Source organism: Trypanosoma conorhini (genome assembly GCF_003719485.1).
Source record: "Trypanosoma conorhini strain 025E chromosome Unknown Tco_14.4_contig_00137, whole genome shotgun sequence".
Lineage (NCBI taxonomy): Eukaryota > Euglenozoa > Kinetoplastea > Trypanosomatida > Trypanosomatidae > Trypanosoma > Trypanosoma conorhini.
The window spans coordinates 17,014-35,821 of NW_021704220.1; the positions used below are offsets into that span (position 1 = coordinate 17,014).

An 18,808-nucleotide genomic window follows, 5' to 3' on the forward strand; every position below is an offset into this window, starting at 1 on the left:
TCACGCGCGGCGATCCGCGTCCAAAGGTGTCCTAAGCTCGTCTCTCATCACGGCGGCGGGGCGCCGCACGCGCATACGCTCGTGTGGGGAGGGGGAGGGGGTGTGTGCGCGTGTGCGGCTCAGGGTACGAATCGATAAGGCATTTGCTTTTCACGCGCGGCAATCCGCGTCCAAAGGTGTCCTAAGCTCGTCTCTCATCACGGCGGCGGGGCACCGCACGCGCATACGCTCGTGCGGGAAGGGGGAGGGGGCGTGTGTGTACGTGTGCGTGTGTGCGTGTGTGCGTGTGGAGAAAACTTAGTTGCGGTGAAGCGCCAAGCAAACAGAGAATGAAAAAAATGGAGAAGCGGTCGCTCTGGCAAGGAAGTGTTTGTGGCGGAACAAGTCAGGAAACCCGGGAAACGCACAGCAACAAGTGGCCCACAAGGCACACAACAACAACAACAAATTACACGCTGGTGGCCTAAAGAACGCGGTCAGCTCATGAACTTTCGGCGCCACCAGGGCGGAGATGTCCCGCGAACAAATTGAAGGAATGTGGTGCTGTCCTCAAACAGCCCTGTGTCGCGCCCCAGCTCCCCGATCAACGCCACCGGTAGGTCCGCCTCCAGCTGCACGGAGACCATCGGGTTGCCACCCAGCGAGAAGGGGAGTAGAGGGGCGATGCTGCGCATGCTGCCGCTGACGTACGGCTCCGACAAGATGGGTGTTACAATAAGATCCACATCGCGAAACTGCTCTGCCGTGGCCCGCGCAACATTTTCGCGGGTTCGCAGGGCCCGCTGGTAATCGAGACTTGTCAGCGCCCTGCCGTTGAAGATGGCTGGCACCAACTCATCCGGAAGCTCATCCAGTAGCCCCGACTGCGACATTGTGGAGGGGCGCGACGACGACGCCCTGCCACCGCCGTGGCCTGCAGGGGCGAAGAGGCCGTCGACCGCCCGTGAAAGTTCATAGAGGGAAATGGTTTGGATGGCCTTGAACACCACCTCGAGGTCAACGTCCAGCGTCAGTGGGATGACCTCCAGCAGCTCATTCTTGCGCATCGCATTCTGCGTCGTGACAAGGCGGAGAATGCGGCGGCGAAACTCGTCGGCGGACAACAGCCGCTCCTGGCAGAGGCTGTCAATCCAGTCGGCGGGGTAGCCGACCGACAGTTCCGTGTGACGACCCCGGAGCTCCTTCGGTGAACCTGACATGCTGACTTTATCAAAGCCCATGTAGCTTACGCTCCTCGACGGTCTGGCAGCGCCCCCAGCCGCAACACCACCACCACTCCTGTTGCTACTACCAGCACTGACGCTGGTTCTGGTTCTGGTGCTGCTGCTGCTGCTGCTGCTGCCGCTAACGCCATGGGTTTTGCTGTCCTGATCGGTGCCGGTGCTGCTGCCACCGCCACCTGGCTCTCGTTGGCTCTCGTCAAGAAAGTAGCCCGGCTGAATAGCGGAGGTAAACACTTCCCAGAGATAGAAGATGTCGTCGAGGCGGGCCGCTGTTATACCAATAGACATGGAAGGAATACTCAAGCGGTATCCTCCCGTGAAGGTGGCGAAGCACTGTGCAGTGGGCTTAAATGCAGCGACGTCGTAGTGCACCGGTGAGCTCAGAGCCGCCGGCCCCATGAGGGCGGATCCAATGGCGTAATTACATGCCTTCAGATGCACCGCCGCGGCCGCAGGGTGCTCCGGGACAAGCACGCTTGCCTCGCCCATCGTCAGCGGTGTCTTACAGGCCAGCTTTCCAATGAACCGGGCGCCGCGGCGGCGCAGCCAAGAGACAAAGGCGAATTCCGTGTGTGGCATCTGGTGTAGCAGCGGCGACTCCGCCCCGTAGCGCGTGCGAAATTCCAGCACGTCCAGCGCATCCGAGACGCCAATGGCGACACCGCTTAGCATGCCGTCAGGAAAGAAACCTTGTTTGAGGTCCGCCTCCCCTGCCACCTCAACGAAGCACAGCGGCGGCGGCTTCTTATTCTTCGCCTTTGCCGAGGCCCGTCCACTTCCCGTGAGCGCCTCGGCACGCTGCCGCATCTCGTCCACCACCCGCCGCTGCTCCGCCGTCTTGTTGTGCAGGCGACTCATCGCCCGCCGAACACTTAAGTCCCCGAGCATCTCTCGTTGCTTTGCGTTGCAGCTAAATTATTGCCGCCACCGCCGCCGCCACCACCACCAGGTATCGTTGTTCTCGGCTGGGTTGCCGCCGCCGCCTCGCCCGCGGCAAGTGGAACTTCGGCCGGTTCCCTCCCCCTCCGCCCGCAAGGCTCTCCCCTTCGCGCTCCCAGCCTTCTCCCCCAAGAAGGAGGAAATGGAGAGAAACCAAACGAAGAGGACGCGAGAGCAATGGGGATGCACGCAAAAGAAGGAAGGAAAAAAAAATCTCACTGGCGTCCCCCAATAACCGCGTCAAATAGCACCACTTTCGCAGACGTGTGTGTGTGCATGCAACATTTTTGCACTTACATCAACCAAAGGTGCGCGTCGAGGCCCATACAATGCGGGCACGCATACTTCGCCCACAGTCCATGCAGAAATCAATATCAAAGACAAAGCAAATAAATAAATAATGGTGGGGAAGGCTTGTGTGGAGGATAACCCAGCAAGAAAAAAAAATGGCCCAAATTCACTAGAGACCATATTTTATTCTTTACTTACGATCATTTCCTCCTTTTCCTTTTTCTCCCTCTCTCTTTCTTTTCACCACTGTTTTTCTACCACTGTGGAGACCAACGACACCAGCGATGCGGATACGCTGGAGTCCCTAACAGGTTATCCTGGCTTATGGCGGCGCGAATGAGTTGCTGTACCCTGTCTTCAACAGTATCCACCGCCTCGGCACGGTGCTGCTGCTCCGTCACAGCCCCATCTGCCGCTTTCAGTGGCGGCATAGGCGCCTTCGCGGCGTCCATGAAGAAAGCCCGTTGGTTCATTGTGCCGCCGTCACCGTGGTAAAGCTGAATAAGGTCATCGGAGCCCCCCAACTTGGGTTCGGTAAAGCCCGTGCAGACTGGCTCGTCAATCATGGGCAGCCGGTCATCCATGAGTTTTACAAGGATGGAGGCGGCGTCAAAGAGGCGTGGCGGTGGGGGAACGTGATGCGGCGCCGTCACCCTCGACCCCCACGTGCAAGGCGCTGTTGTACTCATTGTAGAAGACGTTTTCTGCGCGCCGTCCAACGCGGAGAGCGTTGCCGTTGGTGTTGTTCTCGTCACTGCGGCTGAGGCAGAGGCATCCATCGCCGTAACCGCCACAGCAGGCAGACGTCTACGCTCTTCCTCACGATGGGATTCCGATGCCGCAGGCTTCCCTACAGCGTCGTGTGCCAGTTCGCTGCCGAGCACGAGGGCGGTCGTTTCTGACGCCTTCGTCGGACTCGGCGCAGCGGAGGCGAGTTCCACCGTGGTGGCGTCCAACGCCACCATCTGCGTCGCCCCCTCCACCGGAAGGCTGCTGAGGGCATCCTCCAACGAGGGCGCCACGATAGAGGCGCTCGTGGAGGCCTCAGCCGGCTGCAGCAGCGCGGCTGGGGCCATACATCGGACACACTCTCGACTGGGCACCTCCGGCAACAGCGTCACAATGCCGCCGCGAATTGCCGCATCCGTGTCCAAGCCGTCACCCGGCAGAGACTGCGCCAGCGTGGCGCCCCGCCACGCGAAGCACTTCATGTCTTGCAGGCCAAACTTCACGATGCCGGCAAGATCACGACTATAGCGCAGGGTGGCGTAGAGACACTGGGTTGCCCCGCCAAGAAAGACGTTATAGGGGCATTTTAACGGCAGCGCCCCTACAAGGCATCCCGTGAGACGAAAAATAGTCGGATCTGTGCATGGAAATGGGGATTGGTTCGGCGCAGCCCCCTCCAACTCTTCCTCCTCCGTCACGTTACCGCCGACTGTGGAGGCGCCGGGACGCGGTTGCGCCGCCAAACTCCGTGGCAAAGGCTGAAGGGCATGAACGCCAAGATGAAGCGACGCCACATGCCCAGAGGCGAGCTCGACAAAAAACGTGGTGCTCTCCCGATGCGTCGCGTCAAACAGATACTGCAGCATGCTCCATTCCGCCAGCTCCCTGGTGTAGAGGTGTACGGCATCTATCCACTGTGCGGCGTCGGCCGACATCGCCTGAAAGGACCGAAGTAGCAGTTGGGAGTGCCGCGGGGCCTCTGCCTTGAGAATGGCTAGGCGCAGTTTAGTTAGCGGCGCCGCGCGAAGTTGCACCGTTTTCCATCCCTTGTTACGCGTAGACGCGGTAGCGGAGCTGCGTCCCTCGCCCAGGTGGTGCTCGTCACTCCACGCATTGGAAGAAGAGGCCCGACGCCTTTCCTGCTCCCCTTTTCCTGCCTTTTTCGGCACCTCCTCCGCCTCGCGCAGGTGCTGCTGCAACGCCTCTTTCACACCCTCCAGCAGAGTTAGCAAATGTGAGGCGGCTCGAGGATATTCCGATTCGGAGAGTTTTTTCGAGGACAGCACGCGGCGCATGAAACTGAAGAGCGGCCAAGGCTTGCCATCATCGAACGCAATTTCCAGAAGGCGCTCGTAGCGCGTGAGAAGTTCTCTTCGATTTCGATGCGCTCTTGAGGCAGCTCCCGCCCCAACGCTTTCCAGTCTCTTTCCCTCCTGTACGGACGACGCGGGCGTCCCTTCGCGTTGAATGCTTTTGCGCGCAGAAACCCACTCTCGCCCGCGTTCAGGATGTTGTTGCGGGTGATGATCTTGTGGTCCTTCCGGCGGCATCGCGCTCCCGTCCGGGTCCCGGGCGTTGTACTCGGACACAATGTGGAAGAGCGAGGACGGTTGCCGCAGCATGGAGGAGGTGCAGCTGCACTGCAACGACGGCGGCAGCGTCACCTGCCAACTGGAGAAAGAGACGACACGGTCTGGCAACTGTGTGATGAACTCCTGAATGCCAACCGGCAGCACCAGCGGGGTCCGCATGTACCGCGTGGGAAGACTTCCGCAAAGATAACCCACGGCACTCTCCATCGCGGCCAACGGACGAATAAAGGCGGTGTGATCTACCAGCTCTATCGAGGGTGTCCTGTTACTCCAGGTCGTCGCCAGAGCCGGGTGCGGTTGTGCGCCGCAGGATGTGATGTCACTTCCTCCATGCGCAGTGAAGCTTGAGGTGGGCACGGCATGCATCATCGCGCTGGCAGCAGCAGTGTCCATCATAGTCGGGTGTGCCTCATGACACTCCGTGAGGGGGGATGGGGAGAAAACAGCCAACGTGGCCGTGTCCTCCGCAACTCCAATACTGTGGAAACGCAGCCCTGCCCCGTCTGAAAGGAAAAACAGAAAGACCTCCTCACGCCGACGTTCAGACGACAAGGAATAAACTTTTCTCCGTACATGCAAAACACGCGGTGACGCTTTACAGCCACCTCCCTGAATGGTGGCACCGGGGGACGAGGCGGCGGCGTTGGCGCCATCGTGATTCCTAGGACCGGGTTCTCTCTCCGTCTGCGTGTGGTTGTCGGTAGTGTTGAGAAAACTCCGCATATTCGCAGATTGGCCCTTCTGCGACTCCTGCGCGTTTGCGTCGACCTCCACCATGTGGTGCTGAAGCAGCCACGTAGGCATCGGCAAGGTGCACGCGCCCAGAGCAAGCAACTTTTCCTTGCCATTTCGCAAAAACTCACAAAGCTGCAAGGTTTGTGAAATAATCAACTTGTACTCTGGCCCGTTTTCTGCGAGCTTGAGAAGCATGGCGGAGCGCCACTGCTTCGGCTGATGATGATGGGTATGCTGCTGTTGCTGCTGCTGCTGCTGGTGGTGGTAGTGGTGGTGGTGGTGCTTATGCCGTTCCTGCTGCGGAAGCAGCTGAGAAGGGCAAATGTCACGCGGATGCCAAGTTGGGGGCGGCGGCTGATGGGGTTGCTGAGGGTTCCGGGTGTCGCGCGGAGACGACAGCAGCCGCCGCTCCTCCTCACAGTTGCTGGGGCTCCCCAGCAGAGAGAGCGGCCCAACTGCGGCTCCCGGTCTTCGCGGCTGCCGCAGGTCGAGTGTGGAGTCCGCGGATGCGGCTCCGGGGCGGCGCGGGGCCGTTCGCCCCATGGCGTCCTCAGCCACCGCCTCCTCCGCGAGGTACGTCGCTGGCGTGGACGCCGTTGCCGCGTGCGGGGCAGAGGAGGGAAGTGAACAGAGCCCGCTGCACGGGTACGCCGCGTCGTAGTGGAGCACCTCCGCGCGGCTGGCCTCCTCCAGCGCGAGGAAGGAGGGGTGGCTATGCTCAAAGGTGGAGACGAGGTGAAACACGCACTGGTAGAGCATCACGCGGGACTGGGCGCACATCTCACGCACCGCGGCGCGGAGCTTGCGGTGGCGCGCCGCGGCGTTTACGAGGATAGGCAGGACGTACCCCCAGTGAAGGTGCATGGCGGGGGAGAAGTCGAGATGGGCGATGCCTGTGCCGCGATCCCACGCCTCACTTCGCTCCGGCGCCGCCGAACCCGATGCGGGTCGGGCGGTCGCGGCGTCCAAGGCGCCCGTCGCGTTATTTTTTTTCTCCTCCATGCCCACGCCATCCGTGCCAATCTCCTCCAGCTTAAGTGCGAGGTGAAGCGCCTTCAGCAGAAGATGCATCGCTGGTAGTGCGGAGCGCGCGTGGCGAGCGCGACGTGCGGAGTGCGTCGTGAAGGGGCCGACGCCTGAGATGGCGGTGAAGGTCGCACTACTCCAAAATTGCACCGACTTCTGCAACGCACTGATGGCCTTCTCGGACTGCACGCAGAAGTTGTCAAGCGTCTCCGGCTCCCGCGTGACGTCCCACTCGGCGTAGATGGCCATGCAAACGTCGAATAACAGGAGCCCAAATTCCCGCCACACCGACGCCAAGGTGATGGAGGAGCCAATAATGTGCTCCATAATGCGGTACTCACGCAGAAGGCCGTAGGCGGGGTTGTACTCATCCTCCTCCCCATCGAGCAGGGCGGCATCGCGCGAGGAGGCGGAGTTGAGGAATGCCCGTGAAGTCATTCCAAACTCGCCCAATGAGGCAGCAGGTGTGTGTGGGTGAGGCACCAGCTTGGGTGACGGCGCCAGTGAAAAGCGCCGTCGCTGCTGATGCACCGTATTTAACTTACGCTGACACTCAATGTGGAGCAAAAGCAACTCCGCCTGCTTCTCCGTCACAGGCCCTGAGCCAAGAAAGGCATCAACGGCTATCTCACCGGTGTCCAGTACCCGCATCGAACGCGGTGTATGCATGAACCCGGTGTGGCACCTCAGCATTAACTCCTCGGTGATTTCATTGTGCAGATAGTCCAAATCCCGCGTGCGAAACAAATGCTGCAGCTCGATACGATACTTCTCCAGCAATAGGGTGTCGCGGTACTTCCTCTCCTCTAGCGTGTCCGTGTTATCGAGAGGAAGGGAATAGAAGTAAGCAAGCGTGCTAGCAGCCCGTTTGGGCATACCTTTGCGCAGAATATGCTCAGAGAGCTCCAGAATGTTCCGCAGCTGCCAGTCGGGGGACGCAAGCGTACTCCGCAGGGCAATGAGCTCAAACCGCTGCACCACGGTACTGTGGGCAGGAAGCGGTCTTCCGGCAATGTTCTTCAGACGCCGCAGCGTTGCCTCCGTGTACGCAACCTTTCCGCGCCATCTACTTTGCTGCGGCTCCACACCATCACGTCCCCCACCACCACCACTACCATTAGCAGCAGCCGTGGCGGAGTTATCCCTCCGATTGTCGGTAGTGCCACCACCGCCGGCGCCACCAGCAGCCTCAGCTGCTGCTGCGGCGGTCGGGTTCGTCGTCGCCGTCGCCGCAGGGGCGATTGTTCCCGCGAGGGTCGCTATAGAAGGAGCCGGGCCCACAACCTTGCTTGTGGAGTCCCCGTGTGCCGTTTTCAGCTCCACCGCGTCTATGCCCTCCTCGAGGTCAGAGATCTCCTGGAACATGATGTGCAGCTCAAACCTCAGTCGGGCGTTCTCGGCATGAAAGACGGCGTAGGCGTCGCGTAGCGCCGTCCGCAGGTCGCTGAGTATGCCCTTTGCCTGCTCGTACTCCTTTGCCGCCGTCAGCGCGGCGGCACGGAAGATCTCCGTCTGCTTGTGAAATGGAAGGCCTCCGTAACTGCGAGAGCACCAGTCGCGCTCGCCCCTGGTGTCGGCAAGGAAGCGGCTGTAGTGGATCTCGTCCACAAGATCCCAGCGAGCGAGCGCCCGCGCCGCCGACACAACGTAGCGTGTGATGTGCGGAAGGATGGGCCCCCCCGCGGTGGGCGTCCATGTTGTCCCTAGCATTTTGCGCTGCAAAAACTCCTCCTGCTGCTGCTCCTCCGCCGCCGCCGCCGGCGTCGACGTCGCCCCCTCCTCAGGGGCGAAAGGGGCATCTTTGATCCTCTGCCACAGTTTTATAATACTCTCAAAGTCATACACGCGCATGTAGCAGCGCATCGCACCCACCACGTCACTTAGAGACAACCGCGGACTCGGCAACTGCGTGGGAACCGCGCTGCCGCTGCCGCTGCCACTGCCGCTGCCACTGCCGACAGCAAGCACCCGCAGCGTCGCCCAAATAGAACGCAGGTACTGTCCTAGTGCTGCCTCGAACCATCCCAACTCAAGAAAGATGGTGGGCAGCGTGCAGTCCTCTGCATTCCCTTCTGTGCCCAGTGCAGAGACAGTCGCTGCGGCCGAAATGGCATCACCGCCACCGTGGGCGCCCTGCTGCGTCTCCCACGGAAGCGCATCGGTGAAGGAACTGAGTTTCTCCGTGGTGGGATTGCCGCCACCGTGGTCGACGCCTGTCCGACACTTTTGTCGCCTGGCCTGCAGCAACTGATGCGCCGCTCGACGCAGCAACGGATTTCGTGAGAACAATCGTAGGTCGTGTTCGTAGTTCACGTCCCCCACGGCCATAGTCAGACGTGCCAGCGCCTCCCAGGAGAAACCGCCAAGTAGTTGCTGCAGGGTGCACATCAACAGAAGTGGGGAGTTGAGGGCACGCTCGGCAAGCACAGAGACGAGGTCCAGTGTGATGTACGTCTGCTCAATCGCCCGCGCAAGAGGCCTGGAGAAGAGCGAGGGGCTATAGAGACGAATGTAGTGCGCCAACCGCGCCATCTCGGCGGCAATGGTCTGCGGTAAATTTTCATGCAGACGCACAAATTCACAGATAAGCCGCATCCACCGCAGCACGCCTCTGTCGTCGTACTTTGTGAGGTGCGACAGGAAGGCGATGGGCATCAAATCTGAGGCAAAAATGCTGAAGTGTCGTCGCACGAGCGTCGAGCAAATGCTCACACACACGTGATCACTACTGTCCACAAGCATGGTGCAGAAGAGCTCAAACCACGGCCGCCACTCGCTGCTGGAGAGTTTCTCATGCTGCAGAAAGAGGCGCTGCTCCTCCGTCGCATAGCTCCCCTCGTCGTTGTCGTTGTCGTCCTCGTCGTTATCGCTATCATACGCCGTGGCGGCCTCCTGCCGCTTGCTTTTCTCCTCCCCCTCAACAGCCAGCGGGCATTCGTCGTCTACATGAAGCGTCCCCCCAATGTTGTTGTTTGCGGCGCTGTTGCTTTCGCTCGAAAAGAAGTCCAGCTGGCGCTGCATCCCCCACTGTCTGTGGATTCCGCCACCGCCGCCAACAGGAACCACCGAAACCACCGGAGCCGCGGCGGAGTCCGCGCACGAAAGGCCGCTGATGCCACGCCCAACCGAGGAGGCGGCCCTTCTCCCACTGCCGCGCCCCGACTCCGGCGTCACCGCTCTCGCCAACAGCACCTGTGTCGCACTCTCCACGCCCGAGATTGACAGCGTCGCCAACGACGACGACACGACCGGGAGCGAGGAGACCGACGAGGAGCGCGAGCTCTTTAGCGGCGGCTTCTGCGCACGAATTGGAATAGGCGTGGAGTGCGGTGGCTCCTCCTCTCTGCTCCTGAGAGATAAGTTGCCGCCGCACGGCCTATCCGCAAGCGACCCCGGCGACATTGCCTCTGAAATCGGAACGTCGGCAGTCCCGTGGCCTGACGCACTAGACGCAGCCCGCCTGCCCCGCGCCTGTTCCTGATTTGGCTGCATTTGTGGTGGCGGTGGCGCTGGTGGGGCTTGTGGTTGCTGAGCCCCCAACGGTAAAAGGGAGAGGCGGTAGTGCGGGGATGTGACGGCGCGAAAGAACTTCACCACCGGGCTGCCGGGATCAAAGCGCTGCTGCAGGTACTCGCCAATCATGAGGTCGTAGGAGACGGCAGGAAGTCGGCAACGACCAGCCACAACAAACACACACGCGAGAAGGTCCAGTTCAACCGGCGACTCCCACGAGGTAATTGTCTCCTGGAAGGGGAAGGGAAAGGAATACTTTTCTGCGACATCCCCGGCCGTGGCCTCCGGCGTAATCAGCAGACGCGCAAGCGAAGAGCGGTTGAACCACATCGTCTGGTCCCCGCGTCGGCGTCGCAGCTCCTGCTCTAGTAACATGCGCGTCGTGGCGGGCGTCGCTGGAAGCTTGTTGCCCTGCTGTCGCGCGAATGAGCCGCGTCGCAGCCAATGCCATTCCTTTTCCTGCCGTCGATCGCGTTGCCTCGCCCGCGTTAGCTCGCTCCGCTGCGTCCCCGCAACCAACTGCAGCATTGCCTTGTGGGCTTGTGCATAGTGCCAGAGCTGCAGCAAGACGCTCTCCACAACCGCCGTCGCCTTGGTCGTCACGTCACAGTCGTCCAAAAATTCCACCAAGAACTGCGCAATGACGTAGCTCACCTCGGTGTCGAACGAGGTCGTGGGAGGGGCGGCAAAGGAGGAGGAGGAAGAGGCCGGTACGTCGCACGCCCCCGCGAGCTCCAGCGGGCCTGACGTACTTGCGGGATTTGGCAACAGCTGCGCAAGCGCCAGGCAGGCGGACTGTATGGCTGACTGGTCCGCGATGGGAAGGAGGGAGTGCATCGCCTTCAGCACCTCATGTATAACGCCGGAAGTGGCGTGCATCCCCACCGCGGAGGCACGGGTGAGAGTGGAGACCTCACTCCGCAGCTGCTGCGCGTTGGTGGCCCTAGGCGCCGGGGACATCTCCCCAACCAGTCGCATTAATTCGCCCAGCAGCAGCGAAAGGAACTTTTCGCAGTGCTCCTGCGCCAAATCCGGAACTACATTGCAGAGTGCCATGAGTAGCTTGCAGCAGCTGGGAAGCGCATACCAGGAGGAGACCCAGTGCTGCTCAAGGAAGGCCACCAGGAGGGCGTACATGGGTGCAATGGTGCGACCAGAAAGATGCACCAGCTCCGCAAGGTTCTCCATGGTTGACACGCGCAGCGGGGAATCCGCCCCATCCCGAGAAAAGAGCCCGGTAAGCACACTCAACAGCGACGGCAGGTAATGCTCCAGGCTCTGCAACGTCCCTGCCTCGCGCAGGATGGCCACGGTTGCCTGCAGGCAGGCCCCTATCTCCTCATTGGTAAAGGTAAGCACACCGTCGAGAGCCTCAAAAAAGGTGCGGAGGAGGACACGCAAGATAATATCGGGCCACAGCCGTTCCGTAAACTGCAGTTCTATCTGGCTGTAGGATTCATTGCCCGGCAAAACGCCCTCTAGATTGGCGTGCAGAACAAATGGTAACCTGTGCTTGTACTCTGGGTGGCCAAGGAGCAGCGTGGTGTCGTGGTTTTCCTCCTGTTGGTGAAAGGGTTCAATAGAGCTGATGGTGCCAAGCAGCTTCAGCACCGAGAGAGACAACTCGGAACCAATCGATGGTTTTTGGTACAGCAGTGACTGCAGGCTAGCAATAATTGTCTGTAGTCCATTTGAGTTGTAAAAAGGCTTTGCAACAACAAAGTATTGAATGACCCTTTGCAGGGCCCTAATGGCCGCATGCAGGCGGTCTGCATCACCGTCGCGAAGCAGCAACTGTTCTGAAAGGAGCTCCAACAGCGGCTCAAACTTATCCCACTCCTCACGTGTGCTTTCATCCATCAGGTACGAGAGCATGTGCAGGGCGATAATCACCGTACCCCGCTCAGCTGCGTGGCACGGCAGCAGTACCTGCCGCAGCAGCCGTATGAGGCTGTCCAAGTGAAGCGGAATGGAGTAGGGGACCGCCTGCGCCAGCTCAAAGAACAGTTGCAGTTGCTCCGCGTCGATTTTCGTCGTCGTGGACGGTGTTCCCCCATGGTGAGAGGCGGAGAGAAAGACGCACTCCTGGAAGTCGTGCAGCATCTGCAAAAACAATTTTCGCAGCCGTGGGTAGATGCCGGAGAAGGCGTATTGCGTCAGGCGGCGCAGAAGTCGCACCACCTCCACCCGGTTAGGCATATATTCGTCGTTGAAGGCGTAAAAGAGAAGCTCCACAACCTCTACGTGCGTGCAGATGAATTGGTCTGTCTCGGGTGTGAGGTTCTTGAGGGCCACGTGGCGGATGGTCTCCTCTGGATCGCACACGGCAACCTCCACGAGCCGGTGCAGGACCTCGCGCAAAGTGTTGATGTGTGAACGACCCGTGTGTCTGTCGCAGGTGACGGCCACCTCACTCTCCATCGCCGGCGCCTGGGCGTCGTTCGCTTCCGCGTTGCTGACCGTACCCGTTGTCGCTTCTGACATCCTCTTCGTCCGCGTCGTCGTCGCTGTCGTCGTTGGCGTCGTCATCGTCGTCGTCGTCGACGTATTGGCGGCAGAGGCGGCGGCCGTGAGGCTTCCCCGGCGCAAGAAACGACCCCCCATTTGCGTCGACCTGTACTCGCCCCCCGCGCCCGCAGTCCGTGCGTTCAGCATCGGCCTGGCGGCGCGCGTGGAGGCATGATCCGTATTCGTGTCGGGGCTGGTCACAAATAAATGTCGTGGCTTACATGTTGCCCGCTTCACGCGTCCACCCACGGCCGCGCCTCTGCCTGCCTTCTGCGGCAGCGCTCGGAAGCAGTCGGAGAGCAGCAGGTTGACGCATGAGAGAACGCACTCCCGCCGCAGCGCCGCGTGACGGTGCGACATGTACTGCATGCACACCTCCAGGAAGAAGAAGGCGGTGCCTTCCCACTCCATGCAAAACCCCTGCAGTACCCGAAAACACATAATCTTTTCCTCCAAGTTAAAAAAGCTTGTGGCCAAAAACGTGGTGGGGTCGTCACACGCTTCAAGTAGCGGGCTCGTCCTTGCTCGTCTACCGTCGCGCCTTGCATCGGCTCCACCCGCCCGAGCGTCCCGCCGGGACCCAGTCTCGGTAAGGACCTCAGCAATGCGCTGCAGAAGGGTGGTTTGGCACCTCGGCTGCAGCTCCGGATAAATGTCGCACACCTTCGCAGCCACGCCCGTCATCTCTGTGGTGAAGGGGGCGGAGAGGGCCATCTCCGTCAGCTGCTTCACAATAGGCTGGAAACGCTCAAGGCACCCCGCGGGAATGTTGTGCACCAGCAAGGCAAGGACGGGAAAGGCGGCGGGGCAGTAGCTCGGTGTGTCGTACTGCAGCGCACAGAAGAGGATGGGGTAAACTTTCTGCATAAAGGCCGTCTGAAACATCTCAGCATGGGAGCTGACTATAGCGGCGAGAAAGAGCCCAATATTGATCAGCGCAAGACTCCGAAGGGCGTTCCCGCGACTTATCGCCGCCCTGGCCGCAACCCGATGTACGTCTTCACCACCTCCAACACACGGGAGGGCCTCCACAGTCTCGTGAAAGGTCGAAACAGCACGACCAATGAGTAAGCGCAGCGCCATCAAGACGTCCTCGCGCGTCAGGCTACGTGGGCTGTAGAGGGCTAGAATGGGCAAGAGACGCTCTGTATACAGCGACAGGGGGACCGAGGAAAACTGTGGGCACACAATCGCCGCGTCGTGTGTGCCACATGAGTAGCAAAGTGACAACAGGCTGCGCATTGTGGCCGGGGGAAGTAAGTTTTCCAACTCTGCCGACTTACGGCTGCCGAGATTCATCTGAAGCGATGCTCGTCGAGATTGCCGCTCGCCAAACCCTGCCTGACGCAGCCTTTGATGGGAGTGCCGGGGATGAAGTGGCGGATGCTGCCTCGGGGCGGAAGCCAACGAAGGCGATACGGACTCCGCCTTGACTCTTCCTACCTCGCCAGCGGTCGTACCCGCGGCGGCGGCAGCTGCCACCGCCGCCACCGTCGGGGTCGTGGCAGCAGCCGCGGCTGCGCTGGTTTCCCTCCCTGAGTTGTAAGAGCCACGGTAAAAGGAGGTGGGCGCGTGCTCCGGAGACGGGAGCAGCGTGCGTCGATTACGCAGCGGTCCCGGCATCGCTAGCGGGCGGGGATCCTCGGAGGCGGAGCTGGGGAGACTAAACCAGCCTTCGCCCTCGTCGTCGTCTACGTCTTCCTCGTCGTCGTCGTCGTCGTCATCGTCGTCGACGTCGTCGTCCTCCTCCTCCGCGGCGTCCACGCCTTCCTCCGCCCGCTGCCCGCCCTCCGTCTGGGGGGACTGCGCGGCATACCGCCGGGCGTCGTCCGCCTCGCTCCTACGCGAGGTGCTCTCCACGTTATCGTCCTCCACATCCAGCGGTGGGCGAGAGGCACGGTGGCCGGGATACACTTCCTTTCTGCCACTGCGAACGCTGACAACACACAAGGAGTGCGAGCACGAGGAGGGTTTCCGCACGGAGCTCCTCCTAGTCGTATTTCCAACTGGCGTTGTCATTTTTGCAGCGGCCCCTGCTACGGTGCCGCGTGTGGTGTGGTACGGCCCCGCGACCGCCGCGTGGTCGCCGGCTGGGTCAAGAACGGAGGGCTCCCAGTTGGGGAAGCAGCAACGCACAGCACCCACAAAAGCTCCCACGACGAGTGTTCCAGCGTGGAGAGCGGTCTCACTAGTTTGCGGCTGTGGAACTTCTGAGAGGCGTTCTTGCAGCTTTTCGGCGCATCGCACCTGAGGCACCGCTCCTCCTGCAGGTGGTAAATAGCGGCAGTGTTGAACAAGAGCCAGGAGAAACAACTGACTCTCTCTCCAGGGCCGCCGCTGTGGCCTCGCGCACGCTCGCAGCCGCGTTAACCGATGCGCTTAGCGTGTGACTCATCGAGCGGTGGCCTGCAGAAGTACCAAAAAGGCGCTGGCCAAATGCGGTGATTTTCCGCTTCAGCTTGCCGAAGAGCTGTAAGGACGCACCCCCCGTCTCCTTGGCGTGGGTCTCGCCCTCAGCGCCCTTGTGGGGGCCCCCACGCTGCTGCATCGCCAAGGTCAAGGGTGGTATAGGCTGCGGTGGCTGCCCAGCCTGGACGGGGGTGAACTCGTGCGGTCCCTCGCCTCCAAGCCGGTGTCGCGGGGAAATCGAAAAGGAGCTCGGCATCTCCACACTCCGCTCAGGGGCGAGTAAAAGGATAATAGCCTGTTGAAGCACGGTGTTGACCGAGCGGTAGTTTCGTTGTTCTAAGGCAATGACAAATAACGCGCGTAGCGCCTCCGCCGCGAGCTCTCGAATAAAGGCCGGAGATCCATCGTTCGGTATCGCCGTCCAAGTTGCTAGAAGAAGGGAGTCGCGGTCGTTGGAGAGGATGGCGCGGTAGAGAGACGTGGGCCACAGCGCCACATGACGAATGATGATAAGGCCTGACAGCTGCTCCGCCAACGTGGTATCGTAGTGCAAAAAGTCACAGGCCAGCGAAAGAAGCTCCGAGGTGACTCTAAGGTACACCGAGGAACTCGCCTCAATCACGTGTAACTGGGCCCACACCTCCATGGCAAGGGTGACTATAGAAATGCTGGCCGAAGGTAGACAGGTGCGAAGGTGGTTAAACAAAATCGTGACACGCTCGTTTTTGCTGGCAAACCGCCATGAGATGGCCCGCATGATGACGTGCAGCGCGAGGACGCGCTCGCCGTGAGCCACGAGGTCGCGTAAAAGAATGTTCAGTCTATTCACGATTGCATCGCGTTGGTCACTTAGTCCTGCGGTCGCACTTGACGGGCCGACGGAAACAGACTCTGAATTCAAGACTCGTTTGCCGAGTGGGGCCGAGGAGGCCGCCGCAGAGCCCCGCTCCTGCACAAAGGAGCGGTTGCACTGCTCCACCAGCGCCGCCAGGGCGTTGAGTCCTCTCTGATGGTTCGGTTCCAGCGCCTCGTAGGAGGCCCCGCCGTCTGTCAATGGGGGCTGCGGGTAATTGGCGAACACGTCAATCCGCTCTGGCGAGAGGTGGTAGTCGGAGTAGACGCCAAGGTGACGAAAGGACGTGGGACGATGGCCACTTAATGAGTGGGCGTATCCAGGTGCCGTGCCTGCATTTCCATTGAGGTGACCCTCCGCCTGATGCCGCTCATGCGCCAGCAAGCGACGCCCCCTGAGGACCGTGCCACCCCCTTCCACAACTCGTTTATTTGTGTGACGCCGCACTGACGCGTGCCCTGGCGCCGCCGTCCGCATCGTCGCTATTGTGGCCGCTGACGCCACACCCGACGGCGCAGCCAGAAGCGCGTGTGTGGCGGACGACATCGCTGTGCTCGCCATGGCCAACTCACTGAAGTACTGCAGCAACGGCGGCAAAAAGTGGGCCTCGTCGTGGGCCATGAGCTGCAGGCGCCGCTGCTTATTGCGACTGCCGCGAGGATCGCCCATCGTCTCGTGTCCATCCGCCACCGCCTCCCACGTGGGCGGCTGAAGCGTCGCGGCCCCGTCTGTCCCCCGCACGCCTACCCCCGTTGCCGCTGTGGGGCTGCTGCCGCCGCCAACCCCTCCGGCATCGCGGCGCCGCGGCTGGGGCGGCGTGGAGGGACTAGAGGTGGTGAAGAACTCTCGCGCCAGCGCGTCCAGCCGTGCCGCCATTGAGCCAGCGATCAGACACACAGTACACGGCCACCGCTGCCGCCAAAGCAAAAAAAAAAAAAAACGAAATAAAAACTGAGGCTTTTCTCCGCCCTCCTCCAAAATGAAGAGACTCTCCCTCTCTCTCTCACACACACTTTACTCCCTTCCCTTTCTCCTCTTCTTCCTTGTTGGCCGGCGAACGCCGCCGAGGCGTCGTGCGTGGGTCAACGCACACGCAAGCCAAGCAGAAGAGCGGCCTCCCCTGCAGCGAAGCAAGCTGGTGGGGAGGCAAATCGCACGGCACGCCACTTGTCGCTCCCGCCTCGTATCTGCCTTTTTTTTTTATGTAGTTATTGATTTATCTCTTTTCGTTCTCGAGTTTTCCTTCGTTCGTTGCCTCCGTCTTTCGTCAACGCCGTTGCGGTTCCGTGGGCGCCCAGTGCGGGACGTGGATGGAGGAGAATCGCTCTCCACAGGCGGAAGCGGATGACAAGACGCACACGATTCCTCTCGGAGCACACGCCGCCCCGCCAAAAAGTGTGTGTGTGTGTGGGTCTCCTGCCGCCGCGCCCTCCCTCCTTCTCTTCCTTCCTTCCTTTAGGGCCTTTAGTGTCCCTCGTCCTGCGACCGTGGGCGACGTGGCTTCGCGCCGCCGGTGTATCGTTGTTTCACTTTTTTTTTTACTTTATCGAGCTTTATAACTACGAATACACGCTTCTCCCCCTCCTTACCTATATATATATATGTCTATATGTATAGATATCTGAGTAAGTGGGAGAGTCAGTGAGTTCTCCTTCCCTTGCGCTTCTGTTGGTGTCGTGGGCTTCGTACTCTGGCCAGATGTGTGATACTGCAAGAGTGCCAGGGAAGAAGCGGAAGAGAACGTGAACCACGCAGAAGCCCGTGAGACGGCAGCTCGCGCACAACGCGGCACAGCCTTTCAACAAGGCGCGCTCACAGACGCACGAAGAACACACACGAATGGGCATGGAGTAAGGCGAGCCGTGTATACTTCGCCACACGCACACACACTCACGCATCACACTCAAAGCCACGCCACCTTTTGACTTGTATTCCCGCCGTGGCTGACCACAATCACCCGATCCCCCACGGCAGCGGCCTGGTCACCGTGTCAGCGACTCCCACCCCCCGCGTTCCCCCGCCTCGCAGGCGCACCCGAGAAAGGCAGAGTCAAGTATTGCAGGAGACGAGGCCGTCATCGACTCTGCCCATCCTCACGAGCCGCTCCGTGTAACTGTGGTGTCTCCTTCGCCACTGCTTTTGTCTTCATTGCTGTTTTTCTCGCCAGCGCCGCCTCCAAGTCCGCCACCTGATCTGCGTAGCGTGCGACGCTGCGGTAGTGCTCCTGTAAGTCGCTAGATATTTGGTGTTGCAGCCAATTGTAGTGGCGGGCGCAGCACATCACGGCCGCGGTTGCGCCGATGGCGAAGTACTTGGAAAAGGACGCCACACGCACCCCACTCATCGCAGACACGCAACCACCCTATTCTCACGCAGACGAACTACGCTCCGCCGCTGGTCCCTCACGCTCCCTCCCACTCGCCGTATGTCTTTACGTCGGCCTCTGTCTCGGTGTGTGTCTGTGTGTTTGTGCCGTGGGCTGTGGGTCCCCTTCCGTGCGCAGGCAGTTCCGCACCACAGGCGCTCAGCTCTCCTCCGTTGGTTGGCCGCCGCAAGCAGCGCGGGAAAAGGCGGAAAAAAGAGAAGAAGGGGCAACAGAACTGCGCGCGCCTCAGACAGTGCGAAGCAACGCAGGGCAAGCGGCGCGGTGAAGCCAGGACGGTGGCACACGCAGGAAACACACACACACACACACACACACAAAGGGAAAGAGACAGAGAGGCACAGGAAAAGCCAAACTTAATAATGATAATGATGAAGGTCCGTGAGGGGGGAAAAAAAATAGATAAATAAATTGCGCCAACACAACCAACGCGAAAGAGAAGGTTAGATTAACTTAATTATTCCTTGATGTCTTGATTTTTTGGCGTTTTTGTTTTTGTCGTTGTTTTCTCTGTGTGCGCGCAGTTTTTGTTTTCCTCCCGCCACCCGCACTCAAGCACAGACACACACACACACACACACACACACACACACACGAGACACACACA

General features: G+C 60.4%; 3 protein-coding genes across 3 annotated transcripts, besides 11 other annotated features; all 3 read right to left on the bottom strand.

The window, feature by feature from the left end:
* The first annotated feature begins 252 nt into the window (after nt 1-252).
* Nucleotides 253-289: a microsatellite.
* Nucleotides 290-476: 187 nt separating this feature from the next.
* On the bottom strand, nt 477-2,111 carry Tco025E_03147 (putative amidase; the record flags this gene model as incomplete). The annotated part of the gene is made up of 1 exon (XM_029370069.1): nt 477-2,111. The coding sequence occupies one exon, from the start codon at nt 2,109-2,111 to the stop codon at nt 477-479; it is 1,635 nt and encodes a 544-aa protein (XP_029229894.1).
* A 33-nt stretch (nt 2,112-2,144) lies between these two features.
* Nucleotides 2,145-2,171: a microsatellite.
* A 536-nt stretch (nt 2,172-2,707) lies between these two features.
* Tco025E_03148 (phosphotransferase) lies at nt 2,708-14,575 on the bottom strand (the record flags this gene model as incomplete). Its single annotated transcript, XM_029370070.1, has 1 exon — nt 2,708-14,575. One exon carries the CDS (start codon nt 14,573-14,575, stop codon nt 2,708-2,710), a length of 11,868 nt encoding a protein of 3,955 aa, XP_029229895.1.
* Nucleotides 14,576-14,744: 169 nt separating this feature from the next.
* On the bottom strand, nt 14,745-16,694 carry Tco025E_03149 (uncharacterized protein; the record flags this gene model as incomplete). The annotated part of the gene is made up of 1 exon (XM_029370071.1): nt 14,745-16,694. The coding sequence occupies one exon, from the start codon at nt 16,692-16,694 to the stop codon at nt 14,745-14,747; it is 1,950 nt and encodes a 649-aa protein (XP_029229896.1).
* A 49-nt stretch (nt 16,695-16,743) lies between these two features.
* Nucleotides 16,744-16,769: a microsatellite.
* Nucleotides 16,770-16,806: 37 nt separating this feature from the next.
* Nucleotides 16,807-16,858: a microsatellite.
* Nucleotides 16,859-17,245: 387 nt separating this feature from the next.
* Nucleotides 17,246-17,274: a microsatellite.
* A 134-nt stretch (nt 17,275-17,408) lies between these two features.
* Nucleotides 17,409-17,439: a microsatellite.
* Nucleotides 17,440-17,693: 254 nt separating this feature from the next.
* Nucleotides 17,694-17,724: a microsatellite.
* Nucleotides 17,725-18,269: 545 nt separating this feature from the next.
* Nucleotides 18,270-18,305: a microsatellite.
* Nucleotides 18,306-18,495: 190 nt separating this feature from the next.
* Nucleotides 18,496-18,520: a microsatellite.
* Nucleotides 18,521-18,673: 153 nt separating this feature from the next.
* Nucleotides 18,674-18,709: a microsatellite.
* A 48-nt stretch (nt 18,710-18,757) lies between these two features.
* Nucleotides 18,758-18,808: a microsatellite.